Raw genomic sequence first — 27264 nt, 5'->3', positions numbered from 1 at the left:
AATTTTTTTAACCAAAATCGTTGTAGTTGATGTGAGCCGCCGACAGATTGTGCTGATCTAAATTACTGACTTCTGTCGAATACACATCTTTTTTACTAATTCAAACTAATGGAATGACTTCTTGTGAGCAGCAACTGTTATGACCCATCAACTTGGCCAGCAACAAAAAATAAGGTAGAAAATATAGTTTTAGTCACTAGCGCATTCTGCGATTGGCTCACACAACTACGTTCTTTTGTAATTAAAAATTGGCTACAGCTGGTCCATATAGATGGGAGGTCTACACTGAAAATGACATCCCATCTATATGGACCAGCTGTCCCAAATTTTCTTTTAAAGAGCATAGTTGTGTGAGCCAGTCACAGAGAGCACTAGTGTCTAAAATTATATTTTCTACCTTATTTTTTGTTGCTGACAAAGTTTATAGGTCCATAACAGTTGCTATAGCTCATAATAAGTCATTCGATTAGTTTGACTTGCTAAAAAAGTTTGTGTATTTGACAGAAGTTAGTTGATTAACAAACTTGTGACAATTTTAACATGGGAATTGAATATGTATAATTGCATCAATAGTGAAAGGTGAAATTTAGTAGGTAGTTTCTCTTCAGACCAGCTGTTTCTTTTACCAGGATTATTTATAAAACCACAATGACCAAGAACAGCTGGGTCCAGATTTGAATCACCAAAACCTACTGTACTGATGATTCACAAGATCAAAATGGACAATCAAATAGAACCTATTATATAGGGCTATTTTAGTTTCACTGAAAGTGTTAAACGTAAAACTGTGTAATATCATCTGTCTGAAATTTTTGTTTCAGTAACTTGAATTGTAATGATTTTTCAGAGTCTATTATATCATACGGCAAAATTTCATAAAATTTACACAGAAAAAAAACACTTTCTGCCATTGATTGTTTAGAAAACTAAGACAACTTGTCTTTACCTAAGTTTCAATTGCTAACAGAACTGCATTTCACTCTAGCAAAAATATATGAAACAAAGTTGCAACAAATTGAATATTTCAACTGTTGTTGCTGTTTTACATATCATATAGTGTATATAGTCCCAGTAATTAGACCAACTTCTACTCCATGTACTTTTGGTTACTTGGAACGCTACCGTACTCACTTTGGTCGGTGTCACTTCACATCTTACCTTGGGTGTTCAGCCCAGTGGAGGATTGTTTGGGTCAACTCCGCCTGGCGCAGGCACCTGACAGGTGGTGGAGACAGGTGGCGGCGACTCAGATGAACCTCAACTCAGGCCGATCGCACACAATTTTTACGATCAACGTGAATATCAAGGAGAACGCTGTAGCTGGCAAAGATGATGTACTGCGATGTGGCAAACTCCACCTCGTGGATTTGGCTGGAAGTGAAAACGTGTCCAAGTCTGGAGCCAGCGAAAACATACACAAATCTGCAACGGGGGTTGACAAGAGACTTGCCGAGGCTTCAAATATAAACAAGTCTCTGTTGACGTTGGGCCGAGTCATAACATGCTTGACGGAAAACAACCCACACATTCCTTACAGAGAGTCAAAACTGACAAAGTTTTTACAAGACTCGCTTGGTGGCAAGACTAAGACCTGCATCATCGGAACAATCTCTCCAGCGCAGGCCAACCTGGATGAAACGGAGAGCACACTGAACTATGCTTCTAAGGCGAGATCCATCAAGAACAAGCCAGTGAGAAACCAGACCATCTCCAAGAAGGACTTTATGCAGGATGCGTCTGAAGAAATAATGAAGCTCAAAAAAGACCTGGAAGCAGTCAGGCAAGGAGAGGGGTTCTATATCTCTAAAGAGTCTCATGAAGAAATGATAAGCCGAATGAAAGAGCTGGACGATCAAGTGAAAGACTGGCATGAAAAATATTCACGCATCAAAGAGTCGTACGAACAATCACAGGAAATGTTCAGTTCCTTAAGCTCCGACTTTGACGACAAGTGTGCTGGATATGAAGAGCTTGATAATCTGTTCAGAATCGAAAGCCAAAGATGTCAAGATAAGATGAAAGAATTCGCAAAGGAAGTTGTTGTCAGAGAATATTTCATCAAAGAATATGAAAAGACCAAAGGCAGTCTGACAGAGCAAGCAAAAACTTGCAAGTCTGTGCTGGAAAACCTTTTAGACCAGAGCAATCGCTTGCACGACAAAATTGATAGAAAGCAGTCTAACGAGGCAGACAACCTGCAGATGTTGTGTCGCTACAAGGAAGATGCCAGCAAGAAGGTTGCGGATTTCAAAAGCAAGCTTGATTCGTTTCTTGATGAAGAAAAGCAGTTTGTGAAAGAAGTTTTTAAAAATGCCAGCACTGTGAACAGATTATTTGAAGAAGAGAACCATAATGTTTTATCAACCATTAAATCTTTTAAAACCAGATGAAAGCCCTTGCACAGTCAATGAATGAAACACTTCACAATAAGCAAACAGAGTTTACTGGTCAAGTCAATTCTTGCAAGTCACGAGGAGATGAAATAATACAACACTCGGTAAACCTTTACAAAGACGTGATCAAGTCACATATTCTGCCCTCGATGAAGAACATTCAAGATCAGCTGAATCTCATCACCAAAGTCATTGAAGAGGGAAGCAATAATCTCGCCAACTTCATATTGATGTTATTTGGTCCAGGATCACTTCTTGAATATTAAAATGGTATAAAATTACCTGTTTCCGTCTGTGATCCTATATTTGTTTTAGAGAACAACCGGTGTCAGCAAAGTGTCAGTAGAGGTATTTTTCGCTGAACTGATCGACAAAGAAGTTGATTATAATCGGTTTAGCAACAATTTCTTGATTTTGACGTCTTATAGCTTTAACTTCATCAACAATTTGAGTGGAAAACTGCATCAACGACGCATGGTGGTCCGTGATTTCAGAGATAAGCTTCTTTTGTTTGGTTTCAAACTTGGCGAGATTATTAAAATGGTATAAAATTACCTGTTTCCGTCTGTGATCCTATATTTGTTGTATAGAGCAACCGGTTTCAAGGTTATAACCTCATCTTCAGGCTCTTGTTGTCACTCTTGCGAGATCGTCGAGTTTTATAAACACACAAAAACACTAACATTGAAATAAATAAACACGAGACATTGACAGACAAAGACGATTAACATAAATTCGGGAACTAGTTCCCAGGATCCAAGTGGATCCAGGAACAACAGTGGATCAAGTTGGATCCCAGGATCCAACAACTAGTTCCCGAATTTATGTTAATCGTCTTTGTCTGTCAATGTCTCGTGTTTATTTATTTCAATGTTAGTGTTTTTGTGTGTTTATAAAACTCAACGATCTCGCAAGAGTGACAACAAGAGCCTGAAGATGAGGTTATAACCTTGAAACCGGTTGCTCTATACAACAAATATAGGATCACAGACGGAAACAGGTAATTTTATACCAATTTAATAATCTCGCCAAGTTTGAAACCAAACAAAAGAAGCTTATCTCTGAAATCACGGAGAACCATGCGTCGTTGATGCAGATTTCCACTAAAATTGTTGATCAAGTTAAAGCTATAAGACGTCAAAATCAAGAAGTTGTTGCTAAACCGATTATAATCAACAACTTTGTCGATCAGTTCAGCGAAAAATACCTCTACTGACACTGGACACTTTGCCACGCAGCCAGTAAACAATCCTACACTGGGCTGAACACCCTAGGTTTGATGTGAAGTAACTCCGACCAAAGTGAGTAGTTGTACTATACTAGTTGTAGAGTAGTTGCATTGTTGTACTATATGATATGTACAACAGTTGCCATAAAGTAAAAAACTATATTATTGAAATTCAAAATTAGACACAAGTTAAAAATACATTCTAGAACCTTTACACCCCTACACATCCCTTTCCCAGGTACTTTATGACCTAGTCTATCCATTTCTAACCTATTTCTATCACTGAAACAATCCTAAGTGAACATTCCTAGCCTCTACGAGTTGAATGGAAGAATTTACATGAAGACAATATTTTTATCCTTCACTATTACACAAGAGAAAATGTTTTGTAAACAGTATCACAGGCTAAACTGATTACTTTGTAATCTAAATAGGTTTTGTAACAATTAGTTTCCAATTTCTGTTTTCGTGGTTCTCTATGAATAAGTGAGCCAAATCGTTAAGACTGAAAATCCTGTTACTATATCTCGAGTTGAATGAAAGCGGTTTTTTTTTTTTAAATCATTACAATAATATTTAGCACCAAATCTTATACCATCGGTTTTAACCAACTACAATTTTCTAAAACCACTTAAACTATTTTTACAAATTTGAAACATTCTAATCCTTTCTAAAAGATCTTTGAAATGTACAAAACATAAATTGACATCCACTTCTGACATTTCCTTCACAATGGGGGTTTATAGTTAATATTTTGTGTTCCTAATTTAGCTACAGTTGAGCTGAAATGGTTGTTGTTTAGATGATAAATATCTGATCGTGATGCCTCAGTACAAAGTCAGTAAACACGTTGATTGGAGCTATCGCAGACAGTGACAGCTGTCCGGACTGAGACCACACTAAGTTGGGTCCAAAGACCACAGCCAGGTTGGAAGACGTCATTTTGTTTAGGTCACACCTGTCCATCACCTGTAAAAATAATTGTCCGTCAAAAAACAGCTATAAAGGTTACATTGACTATTAAATACTGAAGAAGACATCTCATCTATATGGACAGCTGTGCATCTAGAAACATTTTTTTAATGAACGAATCTCCCGTCGCACGCAAGATAGGTCAGTGATACGATTTTTGACCACAATAAACATATCCATGCCGACATTCATCACCAGATGACTGAAGGTTATAGCCTTATTCATTGAATGCGTAAGGGTAAAGTGCAGAAATGGGTTAGTGAGTGTAAAAATGGCCGTCAAAAACTTTTCCTTGGTGGTCTTTTGTGAGAAGTCTGGGTACTCACCAAACACCCAATTTCTTGCAAAATTGACATTTTCACAGCCATTTTTGAACTCCCTAACCCATTTCTGCACTTTACCCTCACTCATTGCATTAGGGTCATTACCTTCAGTCATCTGGCCATGAATATCGGCATCAGATAATTAATTATGTTTCTCGTGTTAAAAAAAAAAAACATCTCACATGCAGCAGGAGATTCGATAATTTATCAAATTTTCTTATCACACAGCGAAGTGTACACATCGCCCACAGAACTACAAATGGTGCCATTCTATTTACCAATGGTGCCAGTAAGCAGGAAGCAGCCTAGCTGTTGTGAACACGGAAATTACGGAGCTATATGTAAAAACAGACCTTACTTAAAAAACGCCCCTCATACATTCAACGATAATTGAGCATCCAACAGTGCAAACTATCATTTGCACGGCAGCACAGCTAAATTCTTAACTATCAAACATTAAATTTTGTAGCACAGGTTAGAAAGATTTTATTGACAACTTAAAACGTTAAATTAGAGGCAAGTAACTTGCCATATAAATCTGCTGAAATTCTGTTAAAAAACTCAGGTAAGTTAAGTTTGACATCTCACCTTTGACAGAAACCGCACTATGTACTTCAACACTTGGTAGTTGTCTTCTGGTAATTTTTCTAGGATTAGAATTTTAACATGTCTTGGTCTCTCATCATTTGGCACACCTGAAACAATCAACAAACAAATCTAAAAAACACATCTTATTATTGAAAATTCTGAAAAATAGGCTGGGGTTTGACAATGCTTCTTATTTCTGCCTGCAGTAAGTTTTTATTTCAATAATGATTTTTCAAGTTTCAAGTTTTTTTAATGTTTCCTTCAAAACTTTTTTGAGGGTTAGGTAGGATAGTTTTCCTTTAGTGATAACTGGGACCATGGCGTCGTACCTAAGTAATCTAGCTACTTGGAGGTCACAAATTGTGGATAAATAGGGATGATCTGTGGATGCCATACTCCCTGGTGTGGATTAACGTCCACACTAGTGAGTACTACGACTATCCCCAGTACTATCCTGATATTTAGACCAATTCAGAAATTAGTCAGGTTCAGGCCTTAGTCAGTAACAAGACTATCAGATCGCGCCACTCATCTTCATCATACTTGGCTTAAAATACCTACTTTCGTATGGTCGCCATTTCAATTAAAAGTATTAAAGATATTGAAATGAGAAGCACCTGTGGTGAAGAACACAATGGACCCTAACCAGACTATTAAGGATTTTTGGGAAATTTGATACTAAATTTATAATGTATACAAGAAAACATAATAATCGTTAACAGACCGTGATGCCATTTGTCATTGGGCTACCATTAATTGATTATGATAGATCCCTTTCAAAATTTTGAAAAATGCCACTGGCGTTAATAAGCAAAAAAAAAAATGAACTAAATAAATAATCAACAAATATCTTAACAATCTGCTTACTTTGAAACTGAGTGATTTCATCGTACAGATCAAAGGTCATGATAGGTTCCTCCAGCTCTCGCAGGAAAGTCTTCAGAAGAACAGCTGCAATGTGGACATCACCGTTGAACTCTATCGGCTGACCTTGATTGACCTTGGCCTGCAACTCCTTCACTTTGGTGACATTGGCCGACCTTCGGAACAAACCTTCCGTCTCCAAGGCTGCAACAAGTGAAACCCATTAGTTTGGAAAATATTGTAAGCTTATTAATCAACTGATAGTTTAGTTTTACAGATTTTATTGAGGATAGCACGGTTACCTGAATTTAGAGTCCAAACTGGCACAATGAAGACAAAGCTTTACACTATAGCCTACACAAAACATGAGAATATTCCACTGCCAGTGACAGCATTTTTTACCAAGGAAGAGTTTTCTTCTGGCCTAACCAGGAATGGATTAGGAATTAAGAAAACTCTCTCCTCCTTAGTTAAAAATGTGGTTAGTGACGATGAAATGATGCTAATGTTTTGTGTGTGTATATAGTGTACAGTTGTGTGTTTATTGTGCCAGTTTGGACACTTTCCCATTCAGTTATCTAAGCTACTATCCTCACTAAAAATCCAGACAACCTTCTGCTCTGTTACATACTCAATAAATTAATTTGCTTGTATGTAGTTTTTTTGGGTGGGAAGGTGTGCAAATGTATCGGATTTAAAGTTAACTGAGTTTTGTTTCAATAGTAAAAACTTGTCAATGATATATGGGACAAAGTCAACAAATAGAAGCAAGAGAAAAAGGTTAGATAAGATGAATGAGAAGATAAGAAATTCACATGGTGTTAAAATTCAGTTTCAAAAGCTGACAAACTATTTCTCAACTGTAGGTACAAATTACAATGATTTAAAAAAGACTTGGGTACCGGTATTTCAAACGATGGAGGATCGCACTTTTCAAAAGTTGAATTCTTACATCCCTGATATAAATAGGTCAACATGGGATAATCAATCAGGCAATATTTTGAATATGTGTGACCAAGCATTATAACTAGAAAGCAACATTACACCAGAATACAGAATGTAGAACTCAAGACGCAGAAAACGGAAAAAGTATGTGATGAAGACAGTTCTCACTTACCATAGGCCTACCACCAGAGATATGTGTTTTAAAATAATAGGATGAATAATACTTTTGCCAAAATGTCGCCTATTAATGCCTATTGGTAATAGATTACTGAGAATACCCTTTAATTTTTTTAATGTAATCTGAATCGATAGAATGGCGCTGATTGCACCTTCCTATTAACAGAAATCCGACAGAACAGAATAGGCGACAAAAACAATAGTATTATTTAGAGGTGTGTGATGCATTGAAATTCATATTCAATTTAATGCATCGAATCGTGATTCGACTCAGTGGTGATCAAAAAACCATTTGATTCATGAGGGTGAAAGTAAACATATACGAAAAACGCCTTCAGAAAGTCAATACAATATCAGCAATAAAGGAGCGCGTTGTTGTCTTCCATTTGTGAAGGTGTTCTTATTCAATTAATTCTTTGCTTGTAAATATGTCTTTAAATGTTAAATATTTTTTTGTTTTGACATTGCAAATGATGAGAAGTTTTGTTAAGTGCAAGCAGTGTGAGACATGTTTTACTACTGTTAACATAGCAAAAACAAATCACTCAAAAATCATTCTAAAAATAATACAAGTCTGAAAAATTGTTACTTGATCTTTAACTTGAAAGATTGATGTTTTAGACTGATAAGTTTGGTATTTTTGTAGGTTTGCTATGTAGGCCTATATCTTGTAGTTTGTAGGTCTGGTTATATTTTTTATCCACGTAAACCAATTCAAGGTTTCAGTATAAATCTTGCAAATCTTTTTATTTGTTTACACCAAAACATATCTTTATTTGTAAAATTAATATTACAAAAAGAGCAAGTAAAGCAGCTCACTGACATTTCCAGCAATACAGGTTCTTCTAATATGATTGAAAATAAATATTTTTTCACATAAAATTCATAAATATATATGAATAGGCCTAATACCACAACAACAAAATTTGCATTACACAAATGTGGTAAATTTTAATTAGGCCCTAGTCTATTGTTATTTCACTCTATTGACAAGTAGAAAAATGCCGTATTGCTTTGAATTGAGTTGCATAAATTTGAATTGAAAATCTTTTGAATTGAATCGTTGCTTCGAATCAAAATTGTTTTGCTGCTTCGCACACCCCTAGTATTATTTCACCTATAACAGTGAAAATAAGGCACATTCCTGGCTATAATCGCAAAGTAGAAGTACTTACCATCAGGAGTGCTGAGATACTCCACACACTGTCTGACCAGGGGAGGTATGACTTCTCTGTCATGATTCTCCTTGATAAACTGTAGAGAGACTCCGAACTGTTGTGTTGGTAGTGGTGGAGGAGACTGTGTTGTTGCTGGAGTGGGAGATACGCTGCTCAGTCGGCTGTTCTTGGCCATCAGCCTCTCATCATGTCTGTGACATACAACAAACAACTCAACATAACAAGTCAAACAAACTAGGTATTTTGGGAATTACTGGCTAATAGACAGAAACTTATTTGTGGTGAGGTTTCGGACTACCTCAGTAGAGGTTTGCAGCTCTCCGATGTTTTTGGGGTCGGGTCAACAGTTGGTTGGAGCGGTTGGTTTGGGCCGAAAATAATTGTTGCCCCAAGCTCAGGTTGTGTAGAGCCAAGCCCAAGATTTATTTTTGCTATTTCAGAAAGAGTATAAAAAATTCATTATTATGCCAAGATCAAGGGCGATGTTCATGGTTTTGCCACGATGGTGATAACACTGTAATTGCAAAAGATGTTCAAGACTTCACTGTGACCAGAAAAGATGTTTTTGACCAAAGCTGACGTCACTATGACGTAGTAACCTGAGTGGCCAAAAGTTTGTTTGTGGTCGGAATTTTACCCCCATGGATTTGGAAGTCTAATGAAAATAGCTAGAGCGTAATTAATTAGATTAGCGATAAAAACCAGAATTTTACCCCCTGTCCATATAACTAGCGTTTAGACGACTGAAGATGTACGGGCTGTATTTTTTAGATGTATTTTTACCCCCCGGAATTTTACCCCCTGGCCAATTTTAGAAATTGAATGATTGATTTTCTTATTTTTTTAAAATTAATTGTAAACATTTCATTATTTAGTAGCCTATCTTCGAAACAAGAAAATAAATGTTCGAAACAATTATCATTCATAATGTCATAATTATCATTCAGTTGATTGTTTATACGTCGTATTAACCAACTGTTGGCTTCAAAGATCGAATCCTAATACTAGAATCTCAAAATTAAAATTAAAAAACTGTTCAATTAGTTCATTTTACAAATAAATTATAAGCTAGGCAAGTCTACTTAATAATAAAATGTTTACTATTAAATTAAAACAGAATGAAGATAATTAATAATAATCACTAATTTATATATCTGGCCAGGGGGTAAAATTCCGGGGGTAAAAATCCGGGGGGTGAAATTCCGGGGGTAAAAATCAGGGCCGTACACTCTAGGTTTTTATAGTTTGATGTGTTCTGATTAAATTCACAACCGTGAAAATATATGTTTAATTCCGCGTTTAATCCATTGAGCTGATGTTGCGAAACTCAAAAATTCGCGGCCGGAATTTTACCCCCTGGTTTGTGACGTCACGTTTGCCCAGGGGGTAAAATTCCAGGAAGATAAAAATCCGCTACCCCGGTTTATGGATTAAGACAAGTCTAAGACCTTTTTATGCCCCAATCAATAGTGACTATTCAAATTTTAATTGTGTCAAAGCTATTGGATTAGATTCTTTATCTAAAAAAAAAAATAGTTACCTAATGACTCTAAAAATTAACAAAAATCACTTTCACCAACGTTTCACCTTTAATAAAGAGTGCCATCTTCATGCACAACATTATATCCACATAGTTGAATATCAACAGATAATTATTTATCTATAAAACCAGACTATGTTTTCGAGTTTTGATACAAAATCATTGGATGTAATCAAAATATAAATTTGTTAACGTTCATGTTCTAATCCAGATGTCACTAGTAATGATAAACAAATCTTAAAAGGCTTACAGAATAAATGCTGAACCTGGTAGTTTGTCATTGGACTAATTAATAATTATTTATGCTTTCTCAAGCTAGGTTGACCACGGTCTGGACATTTCCTTTTCAAACAAAAAATCTAGCAAAGTACCATATGTAGGAAATGTGCCTTTGTTGCAACATTATTGGTGACTTTTGTTGTAACATTTTATTCAGTTTAAGTACCTACCGGTAGGCCTACCCATTCAAAATTATGAGTTAACTACCATTAACATAAGACAAAAAACTAACATACTTACTCTAGCACAGGCTGAGGTATACTGATTTGGTCCAAATTTAGGTACTGACTTAGCTCATTAAGGCAATTAACATACATCATCTTGCGTCCAAACTTGACACTGAAAATTAAATTAAGACCATTAAAAATTGTTGTTTGCAACTCTTAGTGAACCACTAAGTGTACCTTAAATACTTCTGATTGAAATGGCAACCATACAAAGTAGGTATTTTAAGCCAAGTATGAATGGGGATGAGTGGCACAATATTGTAGTTGTTGTTAGTGACTAAGGCTCACATATTTTTTAGACACAGCTGTTAATTAATAGGCTAGCCCATACAGCTAATGGCAACCTTGGGCCTAGAGTTTGTAGTGGAATCCGAACCACGTTTTTACCTTGGTACTGGTGGACATACCATGTTAAATTCAGGGTGTCTAGTTTATTTCCATTATAAAATTCAAGACTAATTCCAGACTTTTCAAGACTAATTCCAGATTTTTCAAGACTAGTTTTTTCAACAATTAGTGCGTGTTGATACCAAAATGTATCGATTCTCGATTCTTGATACCGATACCAATTGTTATAGCTTAACAAAATTTTCTTAATAATACTACACCAACCCCTGTCTTTGTCATAAAGTAGTATTATGATAATGTGGTGTTTTCAAGTAAAGAAATTAGCAAATTTTTTTTTCATGAAATCTTCCACGTACCGTACGTTTAGACATCATCATTGACTGCAGCGGTTACAGAAACGTGATCGTCTTCGTCCGCGATCACGGCAAAATCATGAACATTTCCCGCAGCCTTGTAGACATCAATGACATCATCGTCGTCTCCCGCTGTCTCAGAAACGTCATCGTCATCGTCTGCAATCGCGGCAAAGTCATGAACATTTCCTGCGGCCGTGTAGACATCGTCATCGTCTGCAATCGCGGCAAAATCATGAACATTTCCTGCGGCCGTGTAGACATCATCGTCGTCTCCCGCGGTCACGGAAACGTAAACCGCAGGGGGCTCACGCTTGCGTGGGTTCGTGGCCTGGGCGACCACGCGGACCCTAGCTCTCCCAGAGGGGAGGTAATTGCCCGGTGTTGGAACCGGCACTTCAGGTAGACCACAAGCTATGGACGACTGGACAAGCCAGCCTCTTTGGGTTTACCCAAAGTGAGAGTACCCAGTGACATTCCCTCCATTCAGGGTGGTGGGGTGTTCAGCTCTGCTAGTGTTGATTAAGTTCATAGATCTTTCACCTGCCTGTAGCTTGTGGTTGTGACTGAGTCCTACCTGTCGTGTACGACTGACATTTTGTGAGGCATATCCTCGACTTTGGAAGTAGCCTCGTCCTGGGAGGTGAAATACCTAGCCCCCAGAGGGGAGGTAAATGCTCCGTGTTGGTATCGGCATTTTCAAGTTGGCCACAGACATGGACGACTGGGCATTGGGTCCCAGTGACATTCCTTTATCCAGGATGCAGGGGTGTTTAGCTCTAGGAGAGATGGAAGTACATCATAATCTCTAACCTACCTGTGGCTGTGGTTCTTTGGGCTTCGGCCTGCTTGTTGTGTGCGACCAGCATTCAGTGGGCAAATCCTCGACTTTGGAAGTAACCTTTCCTGGAGGTGAAAACGGGCAAGTACCCGCAGCTCACGGGGACACTCAAGGGCAACGTAACTTTCTGCAGTGTGAGGGCAACGGTTTGTAGGTACTTATGCAAACCAATCCCTGTCTCTGAGCACGGACGGTATGGTTATCTTGAGTGTGGGGGGTTCTTCCCGGAACCTCAATTGAGTCAAGGGTGTCGCCACCTCTGGTGGATAGGTTCATCCGGGTGGGTCCCACTTCTATACCTGCCTCCTTTTGGGAAACCCTGATGGCCTGGCAGTGATGTTGGGTCTGACGGGCAAACAAAGTAGATCGGGTGCTGGGTCCGAGCCCGCCAGGGGTATCTGGGGATCTATCGCTCTGGTTATCTCTGGTTTCCCAGCAATGGGTAAGGCCTCGATCGGGCAGCGGTGTAAATGGGAGGTTGGGGTTCCGCTGACGGTCCCCTTCCTCCTGGCTATCGATGGCGGGTTCTGCCTGTCAGGGATTAGATAGGTCCCGAGTGTTGCTTGCACTAAATGCGTCGGGGCGCTCTACCATGGACCTCTAGGTCTCGACCTAGTGGAACCCAGGTGGAGTGACGCTTAAACAAGCAGCCGGAATCCCTGGTTAGGATTGAGGGGCAACCCTCCTTCCGAAGGGTCTGCTTCGGCAGCCGGCGAGCCTGATGACCTTAAGTCATCCGCCCATGATGTGCTAAAGGTTGATGCGTAAGCTTCGACCTACATCATGGGGCCCGGGTATGTCCTAAAGGATAGGTACCGGGTATGCAGTCAGGGGGCTTCGGCTCTCATGACAAAACGAAATGGAAATGGAAATGGTCACGGAAACGTCACCGTCGTCTCCCGCGGTCACGGAAATGTCATCGTCATCTCCCGCGGTCACGGAAACGTCATCGTCGTCGTCCGCGATCGCGACAAACTCATGAACATTTCCCGCGGTCACGGAATCGTCATCGTCGTCTCCCGCGGTCACGGAAACGTCATCCTTATCTCCCACGGTCACGGAAACGTCATCGTCATCTCCCGCGATCGCGACAAAATCATGAACATTTCCCGCGGCCGAGCAGATATCATCGTCGTCTCCCGCGGTCACGGAAACATCGTCATCTCCCGCGGTCACGGAAACGTGATCGTCGTCGTCCGCGATCGCGGCAAAATCATGAACATTTCCCGCGGCCTTGTAGACATCATCGTCGTCTCCCGCGGTCACGGAAACGTCATCGTTATCTCCTGTGGTCACGGAAACGTCATCGTGGTCGTCCGCGATCGTGACAAAATCATGAACATTTCCCGTGGCTTCGTCCGCGATCTTGGCAAAATCATGAACATTTCCCGCGGCTGTTCAGACATCACCAACTCCCGCGGTCACGGAAATGTTATCGTCATCGTCCGCGATCACGGCAAAATCATGAACATTTCCCGCGGCTGTTCAGACATCACCAACTCCCGCGGTCACGGAAATGTTATCGTCATCGTCCGCGATCACGGCAAAATCATGAACATTTCCCGCGGCCGTGTAGACATCATCGTCATCTCCCGCGGTCACGGAAACGTCATCGTCATCTCCCGTGGTCACGGAAACGTCATCGTCGTCGTCCGCGATCGTGACAAAATCATGAACATTTCCTGCGGCCGAGCAGATATCATCGTCGTCTCCCGCGGTCACGGAAACGTCATCGTCGTCTACCACGGTCACGGATACGTCATCTTCGTCTCCCGCGGTCACGGAAACGTCATCGTCGTCTACCGCGGTCACGGAAACGTCATCGTCGTCGTCCACTATCGCGGCAAAATCGTGAACATTTCCCGAGGTCGTGTAGACATCATCATTGGCTTTTGCGGTTACGTAAACGCAAGACGACAATCGCGGCAAAATCATGAAAATTCCCGACTTTGAAATCAAATTTAAGACTAAATCCCGACTTTCAAGACCATTTTGAAATTCAATACTTATTCCCGACTTTCCCGATTTTCCCGACTACTAGACACCCTGTAAATTAACAAGGGCCTCTCTACCTAACTATCTTGAATTTGTTTGATTTTAGCACACTAGAAAACAGTTTTTTCCTTTGCATAATTTTAATTAAAAACTGTACAAAAGTGTCAAAATGTTGAATTTTTTCCTACAAGGAAACGTTATTATAGGTACTTTAAACTTAAGAATTTATTGTCTCGTCCAATAATAATTGTTTTGCAATAACAAATAAATGTACCAACCTTATAACAGCTCTAAATATTCTCCAAATAATACGGATGAAATTGGTCGGGTGTACGAGGTACAAGGCTTTCAGATTCTTCTTGTACTTGCGGTCGAAGGCGCAATAAGCTTGCCACATCCAGGATATGGTAGGTTTGTTCTTGCTGGTCAGTCCGTGGTGGAAGTACACTAGACTGTAGTCCTGCTCCACAAACTTGTCCAGTGTGTACATCAAGTACCTGGAAACATGATCAAACAATCTTCATTAAACCTTTTAGTTTCAAATGCAGATCTATCAGACACCATGCGAGTAGTGTGACTTAACTTTAATTTACATGTGATTTTTATTGTCATTTAGATGTGTATTAATTTGTATCTATGTAATTTATGTTGAAATCAAAAACCTTTGAAACTATGTTGTTTTTATAAAGACTAGAAAAGTTTTATTTGCATAAATGGGTTTAATCTTTGACTAAGGGCTTGACTTCAATGATTAGTAGTCATCTCATTCCCATTTTAAACTGTGGATAGTGGTTTATAAGATTAAAATAGATGTACAGTAGAGTGAGAGTAAAAAATCCTAACGTCACAAACTCAAACCGTTTTTGAGGGTTTTAAAGTATTGAACTAGCACAGAGACAATAGATGTTTTCAATTTTGGGGACCATACAGTCGGCGCCCGACAGGGAAATTAGTGAACGAGCCGAGCCAGTTGGTGTTTTGTTCGTTTCCAATGTACAATCTCTACATATTTTTTCAAGAAACCAATAACAGTAATGTAACAAAAATACCTAAGTAGGCCTATGTACAAAAATAATTGTGTTTATTTCCATTCATTGTATCCTAGAACTGTATTTTTAATACTGTAGGACTGTAGGCCTAATTATGTGTCTATTAGGAGCATTTCTAGGCTTGTTTGAAAATCTGAACGAATCGGTAATCTGAATTACCTACGGTCACAATTGGTTTGGATTTTTGACGTTCTACTACGTTCTACGTTCTATAGTTCAATTAAGCCAACAGAGTAAGCTGACGTCAATTATTGGTTTCTTTTGAATTCTTAAGTCAATTTATGAACAAAGCCAAATTTAAACCAAACCTTATTGTAGGCTAAAAGTGGCTTTTAGTGTCTTTTATGCCACAACGAACACCACTCTTTCAGAAAACTAGAGAAACAGTGTTAATTTTGACAGCAAACTCTGTAGCTAGATTCAACTGTGTTCATCTACATAAATAAAAGTCTTATTTTCTTGTTATTGAGGCTCTACTGTAGTTTGTCTATATATACATGTACCCTACCTAAGTAATCTCTGGTGGTCCAGCTCCTTGTTGCTGGGCAGACGACAGGCTGACACCACTATGACTCTCCGTCCTGCAGTATCATCCCCCATAACCTCCACGATGCCGTACATCGACACATCGCTGAAGTCTTCTTCTTCCTCCTCCTCATCGACATAAGGATAAGACAGACTATCGAATGCCCTCGTCGGAGCATTCAACAACTCTGCCTCAAAGTTGTCCTCGATGGTTCCGTCCGACACGGGTGACTCCAGATAGTCCAGACCTCCACCCAGCGACAGTATGTCATCTTGTAACAGTTCTGGAACAAGAGAGTGGGAAAAATGTGAGATTAGGCCTATTGATGTTCGTTTTAAAAACAGCGAGCCAATAAACACATTAAATGACCGAAACATATATTAATCTTCCTGGATTAAGTTAAAGCTTCCCCAGTAACTTATTGTAGAATCAGTGTCTTCTGGCAACGACTATTAAACTATACTGATAGTTGGAGAACCACTGACCTAAACTACAGGCTAATAGATTATATTAACAGAAAACAATCTTATTCTGTGTCATGTTAAAAGTATGATTCCCTTACCTGGAGCTCCTGCCGTGTGTTGTAGTTCGGTGTCATCAAACTCCAAATTGGGTTCGTAATCATGACAGTCGGACAGGCTTGGGTAAGGATCTTCATTGTCATTGTGCACTCCAGCTGGAAAATACCAAGAGTCTATAACTGTAATTCTGACCACTGAATGTCACATGTAACACAAGCATTAACTGTAAAACCTTCATTTGTACTGTTTCTGTTAAAATAACATATTTAAATATGTTAGTCTATATAGGCCTAACTAACTTTTTAATTTTAAATTAACTACCTTTTATATTAGCCGATCGACAAAAAATAATACGGATAACATTTTTAAATCACAGCCATTAATAAACTGCATGAAAATCGTCTGATAATTTGTAACAGCTGTTGCGTCCAAACTCTCACCACAACCAATGCTGAACAAAGTGCAGCATGTAAATGTATTTATGAAGTACAGTTTAAAATAAAATGAAAAGTGGTGTGGTTTTCAGTTCATAATAATGGTAATTTATTTTGTATCAAAGACAAAAACTGCCAATTTTTAGGCCCGGTTTCCCCAACTCATTTAAAGTTAGTTTTAAGTTAAACTGTGATTTAAACTTAGTTTAACTTTGATTTGTGTTTCTCCAAATTTAAACTAGGTATTAATCTATGTTCAAACTAAACCACCTCTCGACTTGGTTTAACTACTGGAGATAAAATAAACTGAGTTCAAATTAGTAAATTACAACAGTAACATAACCTCAAATAATTCCAAAACAATAGGTAGGTTAATAATTGAAGCATCAACAAATTTATTTGGACAAAAATAGGCTTGGCTTAGGGCTAGCTTATATAGTAAAGGCCTATAATTAAGTTATGTTTTATTTATATTTTAATTTATTTTGTTTATTAAGTTCTTTTTATTTGTAAATTTATTTTTTTGCAAGTTATGCTACTATTAATTGCAGTATTTGCCTTAACTCAAATGGAAGAGTTAATTGACATTTTCGAAGAAGTTGAATATGAAGATTATAACACTTTGATACCAAGAACAAGAGGGCCTACTAAAATAAGGGACAGAATTCTTCTTGTTGTAAAAGAAAAATCAACTTTATAACATAACCTTAAACAGTGATGTTATTCTAGCAGCATTCGCACTTTGCTCGTCTGCTCTACTGAGTTGTGGCGTAGCGTAGCGAGCGTTGTAAGAAACATTAGCCCAAAGCCCACCGAAGATTCTTTACAAAACACATTCAGGATTGCCAACCACTCGAATTGCCGTTTATCTTAAACGAAGCCAGTAAAATGTCAGAGAAACCGAACACACATTTTAAACGGATTTTAAAAATAAACTAGTTTATTATAAACGAAGTTTACACCATTTTGGGGAAGTTTTTACTTAAAGTTTAAAAGAAAAGATGTACAGGTACCTATTCTAAATGCAGGTTAAAAACAGTACGATGATAAAATATTCTCATTTAGTATAACGATAGCAGGCATTTCACTTCTCGGTTGTATCTTTCAATTCATATGTAAATAAGAGTTGAATAGAACTCCAACTCATCCTAACTTTCTTTTCCTCTCTAGCAAAATGTGTCTACAAATAAGCAAGTGTATATTCATCACACTACATCCTTCAATTCATTTGGTGATAAACATCCTGGTTTTATTTAGCCATTATTGTTTTGTTTGACTAGGTAATTATGTTCTGAGAGCTTACGGAATAGCCTTACGTTTCAGATGATCCTCAATTGCTAACGTTTCCTTGATATGCCAGTCAAAAGATTTTTGGATTCATCGAAACAAATCGTTAATACTTATGCCTGGTAAGAGTAAGCGTACCTACTCATGAAAACAACTCAGTAAGTAGGGTAGTAGGCCTAATCGCCTGCTTGCTAGATTTACACAAAAATCGCAGCTGACACAAAACGCTGTGCTAGGTAGTTTTGTAAAACTTTATCTGTATCATGATCACAATTCATTATCACTACCCTAACTGTGCTACTAAATCATTTCCTCATCATGGAAATCAAAACGATAAAATAAGTCACCTTAGTTAACCCTTTGAGTGCCAACGTCCGGGGAACCGGACGTTTTTAAAACGAGCCAAAAGTGCCGACGTCCGGCCGACCGGACGTTTTTAGAACGAGCCAAAAGTGCCAACGTCCGGCTGACCGGACGTTTCGTAATGATCGAACAGTTACCATAACAACTAAATGGATACTCGGATTCTTTTAACCCATATATTAACATTGAGTCGAAAGTTACTAGATGCGATACATCGATTTTCGTTGGTCGAAATATCGAAAATTCGATTTTTACAAAATTTTAACCTAAAAATCGCCAGATCGCGCTCGGCATTTTTAGCGCGACCTTCGGGAAAAATCATCGGCATTTTTTGAGCGTTACTTTTATTTCTCGCCTGGCACTCTAAGGGTTAATATTCGTAGCCTCGGAGACATTTTTGTACTGTTATTTCCTAGTAAAAAGTGAGTCTTCTACTTTAATCACTTAGAATTAACGTAATAGGCTAGGAACTATCTGGTGAGAAAATTTCGTAGGCTGACAAATAGGTTACCTACGTCAATAAAACAAAGTAAATAAAACTTCAAACAGTTGTAACTCCGTTAATATTAAACATTTTTGCACCTTTTTTGTCAGCTAAAAATCTAGTTTCTGGTGATGTATAGCAATATAAGTTAGGTTCCCAAGGTCACATTAGTCGCAATAAATACCATGTATTCTGTTTAGTTTATTTCGGCTTAACTTACGGTAACTTTAAAAATGTAATTTTTAACTAAGTGGAAATTAGGTATAGGCTAGTTATATGTTCAAAAAATTGTAAAAATTGAACGCATAGTCACACCAAATGTGGGTGGAAGACCGCAACATAACCGAGGAAGACGACGAATTATTTTAACCTTACTTAAGGAATCATCATTCAGACGTCTGGATTCCTTATAGCCTAATTATAGAGGTCGACGTGAGACATGGCCAATTTTTTAACCAACATTTCAATAATAAGTTACACAACCGTTTCATCTTGGCCCAATGAATTTCAGATGTGTGTAGGCCTACCTACTTTTTTATGGATTATTTTTATCCTAAAACGATATAATGATACCCTATACATGCATTGGGGTACAGTGTATAGAAATCACTACTAAAAAACTGATAAATTTGACCATTTTTCGAAATCAAGGATAAAATCGCATGAGGTACGAAAATATAAAATACTCACAGAAAAATAAATAGTACTAAAAACTGACTGAGTTGAATAAACTAAACGAGTTTTTCACAATTCTAAAACTAACTTATGTCATTGATTATGGAAATAATAAAAAATATTCTAAAATCATTGCTTTAACTTATTAACCCTGCTCTGCTTTCGATTTAGTGTCTAAGCTATGAAAATGTTATTGATAAGATTTTTATGTAAACAGTAGGATAATTACGATGTAGATGATACCTTTTAGTAAGTTACAAATTTTGTGGTTTTTTGTTTATAAATTTGGACTAGCCTAGCCTACTTAGTTAACAAGTGTTTGGTATAGTACATCTTTCCATTGCGAAGCACAGGTAAAACTTGACAGTAAGGGTACCAACACAATAGACCTAACATCGCTAGGCCTATATAACTTAGCTTTAACTTACTTACCAATACTGTAGGCCTAAGTTATCATACAGTGGGCCTATTCTATGACTGAATATTAATTTACAACCAATAACTTAAAGTAGAGTCTTTGAGTTATTTATGAAAGATTATATGGATCAGATTGGGCACACTTCCATATCTGTTGGCATAAACAACCAAATGAGTAATATTGATTAGTCGATTGTTTAATTTAACCCTCCGAGTGTCCATAGTTTAGGCCTTAATGTCCGCCTATTTTTGGCGCATTTGCAAGGTTTTATTAAAACGGATCTGAGAAGCTTGAAACAATGTTAATTCTACTGTTCTATATACCATTTTGTTTGGAAAATCATGGGCTTCAATATTATACATAAAACATAAGGAACATTTGTTTCAAAAAAATTTTTTAGGTAAAAAAAATATTTTGGAAAATTTTCAAAAAAAAATAAGTTTGCGCTCAATGAAATTGTATAAATTATAGGCCTATAAATATTTGAAAATAGCCACTTTGTTCTAAATTTTATGAGGATTACAAATATATAATAATATAAGGAAGTAGATTTGCAAATAAATAAGTTATGGGCAATAAACAGATTTCAGTACATAGCGTTTAGCTAAGAATGCATAGCCTAACCATAGCTAGGAATCTGGCTGATAATTTACATCAATATCACTACCTACTTCTTCAGGATCATCAAACAGCCCTTCAAAATCACTTAAATCTTCTTATAATGCACCACGTATATCACTACTTTTGATTTTAAACACTAAAACAATGATAAACGTAAGTTAATAAAACACATCAGTCATCGGTCCGAGGGTAATCTAGCTGTTTACAAATACGCACATCAGCTGTCTGCTACAATTACAATTGGCTCAGAGAACATAAAGCGCTTAGAGACAGACCTCTGGAGAAAGCTTAGAATCTGACGAAAAGAACGATACCTAACTCGATCCAGTTCAATCCGATTCAGTCAGTCATAGAGCCTTCGCCGTAAACTATGTTCGTGTGTCGTGAGTCGATTTTTCGACGAGTGACGCTCGGAGGGTTAATATATATGTAGTTTTGTTAGGCTAGGTTAACCTTACCTAACTAACGAAACGATATATCGAATAATCGATATATCGATCGAATCGATCAATCGATCGAAGTATTAGTACTCATTCGTTTGTGCCAACAGATATGGAAGTGTACCCATCAGATTAAAAGCTTCAAAATAAAAATAGGCTAGCCTAAGTATCCAAAACATCTGTAGACATGAAAGCTTTCTCCATGCGGATTTTTAACAAACTCACAAATGAGCCGCTGTACTCTTTTGAGGAAGTGTCTGGCGAGTACTTCTCGAATATATAATATGCACCGCCATCACTAGTTTTTCTATTTGTAAATATTGGTTGAATAAGAATTGTTATTTTTTTTATTAGTTTTATTACTGTAATTTTATTTGACACAGTCTATCCAACAAGTGTTGGGCAACGACATAGGAGTTGGTAATGGTAATGGTAATGTAGAATGACCAAACAAAATAATAAGTAATGGGAGTGATGCATAGTTCAATCCACTTGTGAATGTCATACAACCTACCTTGTTTATTGTAATGTTGTATATTATTACGGCAATATCTTGAAAAATATCCATCAGCTGTGAAAAATAATGGTATATTTGGATTCAGGAGGTACACTTAAAAAACTATAAAGTAAGATATCAAAATTAAAAATTTGTTTGGAGGCACCTATACGGAATTATTACCATGCCCTAGAATGCTAAATTGTGAAGACACACCCATTCCTAGTAGGCTACCCTAAGGCCAATATAGCCTATTTCCAATAACCAATTTTACAAAAGAAGGCGGTGAGGTTAATTTGTAGTGTGAATAGAAGAACACATTGTAAGCCCCTTTTAGTGGGTCTTAACATTTCCATCTTTGTATGTTTTGGCAAGTTTGTTATATGTAAAAGAAAACATTTCTCACTTTGAAAAGATATCTGATGTGCACAACTACGGTACTGTACTAGATCAAAAGATAATCTGTCTACACTAAGGCATAAGTATACAGCCACACTCAAAATAGTTTGAGTACCAAGGTGTTTAAATGTACAATTTCTTGCCTGCATCCATCAAAAACCTGTGTGTTTTAAAATTCAAACATGTTTTAAAAACTACTCTAACCCAGGCTCGCCTGTATAAACATGAAGAGTACTTTGGTTTAGAGTTTTAGATATTTTAGTTGCCAGAGCCATCTTGATTGTTTTGTTTTTATTTTGACGATTGTCATGAACTTTGTACATAGTTTTAACGACAATAAATCATTTCATTTCAATTAAGACCTTTTTACAAGAATGTAAATTCTAAATTAGGCCTACATGCCTCCAGGCTGTTGGAATATGTTTCCTACGTTGTGTAGGCTGTTAAGCTTAAATTTATTTTTTACAAACTCAAGTTTTGTTATGTTACCAACAATGATTCGAGTATAAATGGTGATCTGTGATTTTAATGGCCCTCATTAGGCCAAGTGTTCTTGTCTTAAATTTAGGATTTATGGTTTTGATTGCATAGGCCTACCTGTAGTAGTTGTTTTATTGGGTGTTGTGTTTAACTTTGAAGTGCTTTCCATGTTCCAAGCTGCAAGTATTTTTACATTAAAGAAAAGTTGAATTTTTAAGCAATTACGCTGTTTAAACACATATTTACGTCGAACAAAACATTCTAAACGGAGAAAGGTTTCCTCTAATTATTTAACACTCCTACTTTCATGTTTTGATACGCACAATCACCAAGATTGACTCTCTCTTGTCTTCACTAAACTTGAGTCTTGACGTCTCTTCTCTTTGACTTGACAGGACGGACAATCAGATCAGATCAGAATCAGATGGACCTTGGTCGTGGTGGATTGGACTAGACTGGACTTGATTGACTGGAACAACTTGAGACAGCTTGAGAGGTGAGGACTGAAGAGGAAAAAACAACAAAGAGTACAAATTTGCTCTGTTTATATTTTGATGGCCAACGAGTTAAAATATTACAACCAGTTAATTTTCTATGTATAATTGAAATGAAATGAAAATGCTTCTTTATTGAATACTAGCTGGCCCGACAGACGTCGTCCTGTCCTAATGTGATTTCATGCCAAATGCTCGTTCATTTTCAAGATGAGCTCGTTCGCATGGCTCAATCACGTCCTGGTTGAAGTTCGTTCGCTACGCTCACTCACCTTTAGGTTGGAGCTCGTTCGCTGCGCTCACTTGTCTTCAGGTTAGCTCGTTCGCTATTGCTACGCTAACTCGCATCCAGAGATTGAGGCGAACTAAAAGGACCTTATGGTCCTTTCTTACAGTTAACCTCCAATGATGATTAAATAGTTTTAGTAAATAATATGCAGACTTTAAAATCAAATTGAGGGCGTTACGGGAAAATCAAAAAGGTTCCATAACTTTACCTAAACCATGTTATAATCAACAAGGCAGTAGCATGCATACAGGATATACATGCATTTTTATTTTAATACAGAAATAGCACTATATAGACCAATTTTGGACATTTTGCCAAGCTAAAAATCTCGACCTATTTCTCTTATCAATAAAAATCTGATGACTGCGACCAAGACAAATAAACGGTATCTGATCAGCAATCTGACTCATACTTTCTCCCGAGTAAGGTGAGGTGGGGAGTATAATTATTTTATAGGGAAACTCACAAAAGTTTCATTAACTAACTTGTGAACCGTAATTTTTACAGGTGGTGGGGTGCACTATTTTGTTTAGAGTTATAAGGATTATAAGAAAACTACTTTGAATAGAAACCGGCATTTTTCAAAAATTCGATTTTCCGTTATTTTATGGCTAAATAACACAATTAAGTTACAATTACTTTTGAACTGAAATTTATAGAGCAATGAAAGTTATACAATCTTGTTCAGAATTTAAAGGACAATTACATACTATTTTTTATCAAACCAGTAAGCGCCATTTCCGAGAAAATTAAATTTTTCGGTTATCACCATTAAAAACAAAATTTTTAAATACCCCCGCCGCAGCAAACCTGCAGACTAAGCGAATTTCCATTAGACTGATTTGATTTACACTGAAATGTCTACTTAAAAATATAACATTTATTCCCGATTTAAATAGAATTAGTTTAACAAGTATTTAGAGGGTATATATATATATATATATATATATATTGAGGGTAAGTATTTATAATTGAGGGTAAGTATATATATATATTGAGAGGGAGGGTTTGCTGCATCAGGGAGGGTAAAACTGTTTTTTTTTTGTAAAATGTTAATAGTTAGTAAGAAATAAAAATGTTTTCCAAATTTGATCAAAATAGGTTCATAAACAAGCAAACTACAACAGTTTACTTATTCTCCATAAGAAAAACATGGGAATTTTAAATTTACAATTTTTTTGAATTTTCTCCGTAACCATTAGGCGCATGATAACGCTTCAATAAACTAAATTATTTGTTTTTTTAAGCTCTACAAAATGGTTTGGAAAGAAATTGCTAAATTTTAGGTTTTTTGGGTCAAAAATGGGAAAACCTATTTTTACCCCATTAAACCCCCCGTAAACCCCCGTTCCCATGATCCGATCATGCTGGATCGCGAACTCGTTCGAATAAACGTAGGTTTACACGTTTGTACCAAATTTCATCAAAATCTTATCATTTTTGCTCGAGTTATCGTACTAACGGACACACACATATATATATATATATATGAATTTGAACGGATGGTGTTTTTGGCCTCTAGGGACCTCAAAACAAACAAAAAATCGGTCCCGCGTCCAGGTCTTACCATGAGTACTACGGTAATAGCTTATTCCCTATATTGGAAATTCGCTAAAAAAGAAAAAAACTCCTGGAATGACATCATAACACATAGACTTACCAATTATAAATTAATCTAAACATCTATCCCCCCTCGTTCTTTGTATTATTTCAATTTTTTTGTCGACATTATAGGTATTTAAACCACTTTGTATTAGGTGAACTGAGGGAGAAAATATATTGTTTTCGTCAAAAATTTTAAGTTAGAGTTTTTTGTGAATATATCCCCCTGAGCCCAAAAAATGGTTTTCGAAGTTATCTCTGTCCGTGTGTCTGTGTACAGAGCTACAGATCACCCACCTGAAGTCAGATTTTGAAGAAATTTTGTATGTAGGTAATAATCCATCGTACCTCTTATTGGTGGCTCCTCCCTGCTAGCCCACACACTGCCGGACTATATTGGTTTGGGTTTAAAGCTGGATGTTGATGACTTATTTACCAAATTATATTAGTATATAAATATTGTAACACTTAAATATAAATAATACACATTTTACAGAAACAGCCTGGTATAGCTTATTCAGGGTGTCCCGTAACTCTCTGGACATATGTATATAGCGCTATTCCTTAGGTCAAGACAAACACATTTCACCATAGGAACATGGGTCTGTGGGGTCTAGTTTACCGACTGTCAGTATTTATGTGTTTTTTACAAAAAAACTAATAACTCCTAAACGGTTTGAGATGTAGCTTTGATATTTTACAAAAATGTTTATCTTATTAAGACCTTTTATCGTTAGAAATTATACTAAAAAATCATTAACCGTTTCAAAATGGCGGCCATTTAAAATATTTTATGCCAAATTTCACGAAAACCGTTAACTTTACAAAAAAAGTGCAAGAGACAAAAAAGTTTGTAAATTTTATGTAGTTTTCAATGATACCTTGTTTGTTAAGATTGGATAAATAATAACAGAGAAACTAGTTGTTTTCGTAATGTATGACCACCTTTTTCCATTTAAACAATGCTAAACAACGTTAAAGGAGTATTAGCATTGTTTAAATGGAGAAAAGTGGCATTTGGAAAAGTAGACATTTCTCTGTTATTATTTATCCAATCTTAACAAATAAGGTATCATTGAAAACTACATAAAATTTACAAACTTTTTTGTCTCTTGCACTTTTTTTGTTAAGTTAACGGTTTTCGTGAAATTTGGCATCAAATATTTTAAATGGCCGCCATTTTGAAACGGTTAATGATTTTTTAGTATAATTTCTAAAGATAAAAGGTCTTAATAAGATAAACATTTTTGCAAAATATCAAAGCTGTATCTCAAACCGTTTAGGAGTTATTAGTTTTTTTGTAAAAAACACATAAATACCGACAGTCGGTAAACTAGACCCCACAGACCCATGTTCCTATGGTGAAATGTGTTTGTCTTCGTCTTGACCTAAGGAATAACGCTATATACATATGTCCAGAGAGTTACGGGACACCCTGTATACCTCTTCCTTAAAGGGGTGAGTGTAACAGGCTGATATTTACTTTTAAATCTATCTATATCTATACTATTATAAAAAAGAGGTGGTTGCTGTATGTGTGTATGGGAAAAGTAAACTCGAAAAATACTGGTCGGATTGGGCTGAAATTTGGCATGATGATAGCTCACATTCCCGATTAACATATAGGCATATTCTTATTTCAAAAATCCTTTCGGGAGTGGCTCTGGAGTTTCCCATGTTAACCTTATGAGAAATGGAATTATTGAATCTTAACAGCTGTTTCAATTAAACAAGTTGGTTCTGTTCTATGATGTTCAATAGCATTAAAGTTACAAGGATTACCAACAGGGTGCAGCACTATTATTTCTTTTACATTTATGACAACAGCTAATTTGCAGCCAAAAGGTGAGTGAGCGTAGCAAACGAACTTCAACCTGGAGGCGAGTTAGCGTAGCAAACGAGCTAACCTGAAGGCAAGTGAGCGCAGCGAACGAGCTCCAACCTAAAGGTGAGTGAGCGTAGCGAACGAGCTCCAACCTAAAGGTGAGTGAGCGTAGCGAACAAACTTCAACCAGGACGTGATTGAGCCATGCGAACGAGATAATCTTGAAAATTAAGAAGTTAAACGGGGCAAAGCCCGCGGGTTACAGCTAGTAAATTTATATATTGGACACTAAACCTCCAAAATTAACCCTTTATTGAAATCTATGCACCTTTTAATCCACAATCATTTTATAAATAAATGCATCATACAATCTTTAACCGTTGTTAAATTAGTAATTACAGAACTTATTGGGTTTTGGGTTGAGACAAGATATGGTGTGAGTTTTAATATTGTTGTAATAACTTTGATTACAAAGTTAACATAGGCTTAGGGTCACAAATAAACCATTACTTTCAGATAATATTTTCAAGAACCCTGGAATGACAAGGCCTACATTTAGTGGGAAAATGCTCAAACAGGACAATACGGTACTCAACATATTCAAGGAAAA

General features: G+C 37.0%; 2 protein-coding genes across 2 annotated transcripts; one reads left to right on the top strand and one right to left on the bottom strand.

The window, feature by feature from the left end:
* The first annotated feature begins 1094 nt into the window (after positions 1-1094).
* LOC128995801 (kinesin-like protein KIF11-B) lies at positions 1095-2390 on the top strand. The gene has a single exon (XM_054420820.1). The coding sequence runs from the start codon at positions 1095-1097 to the stop codon at positions 2388-2390; it is 1296 nt and encodes a 431-aa protein (XP_054276795.1).
* A 923-nt stretch (positions 2391-3313) lies between these two features.
* LOC128994459 (rho GTPase-activating protein 8-like) lies at positions 3314-22783 on the bottom strand. Its single transcript, XM_054419035.1, has 9 exons — positions 22562-22783; positions 16389-16502; positions 15809-16109; positions 14530-14748; positions 10728-10826; positions 8666-8859; positions 6372-6572; positions 5505-5611; positions 3314-4590 (listed from the first exon to the last, which is right to left on the bottom strand). The coding sequence occupies exons 1-9, from the start codon at positions 22611-22613 to the stop codon at positions 4420-4422; spliced, it is 1458 nt and encodes a 485-aa protein (XP_054275010.1). The 5' UTR covers positions 22614-22783; the 3' UTR covers positions 3314-4419.
* Positions 22784-27264: the final 4481 nt, after the last annotated feature.

This window comes from Macrosteles quadrilineatus, unplaced genomic scaffold, assembly GCF_028750875.1.
Source record: "Macrosteles quadrilineatus isolate MER2022 unplaced genomic scaffold, UCM_ALF_1.0 Scaffold_5__1_contigs__length_97177068, whole genome shotgun sequence".
Taxonomy (NCBI): domain Eukaryota; kingdom Metazoa; phylum Arthropoda; class Insecta; order Hemiptera; family Cicadellidae; genus Macrosteles; species Macrosteles quadrilineatus.
Note: the sequence above shows the minus strand (reverse complement) of the source record. Positions and strands in the feature narration are given on the sequence as shown.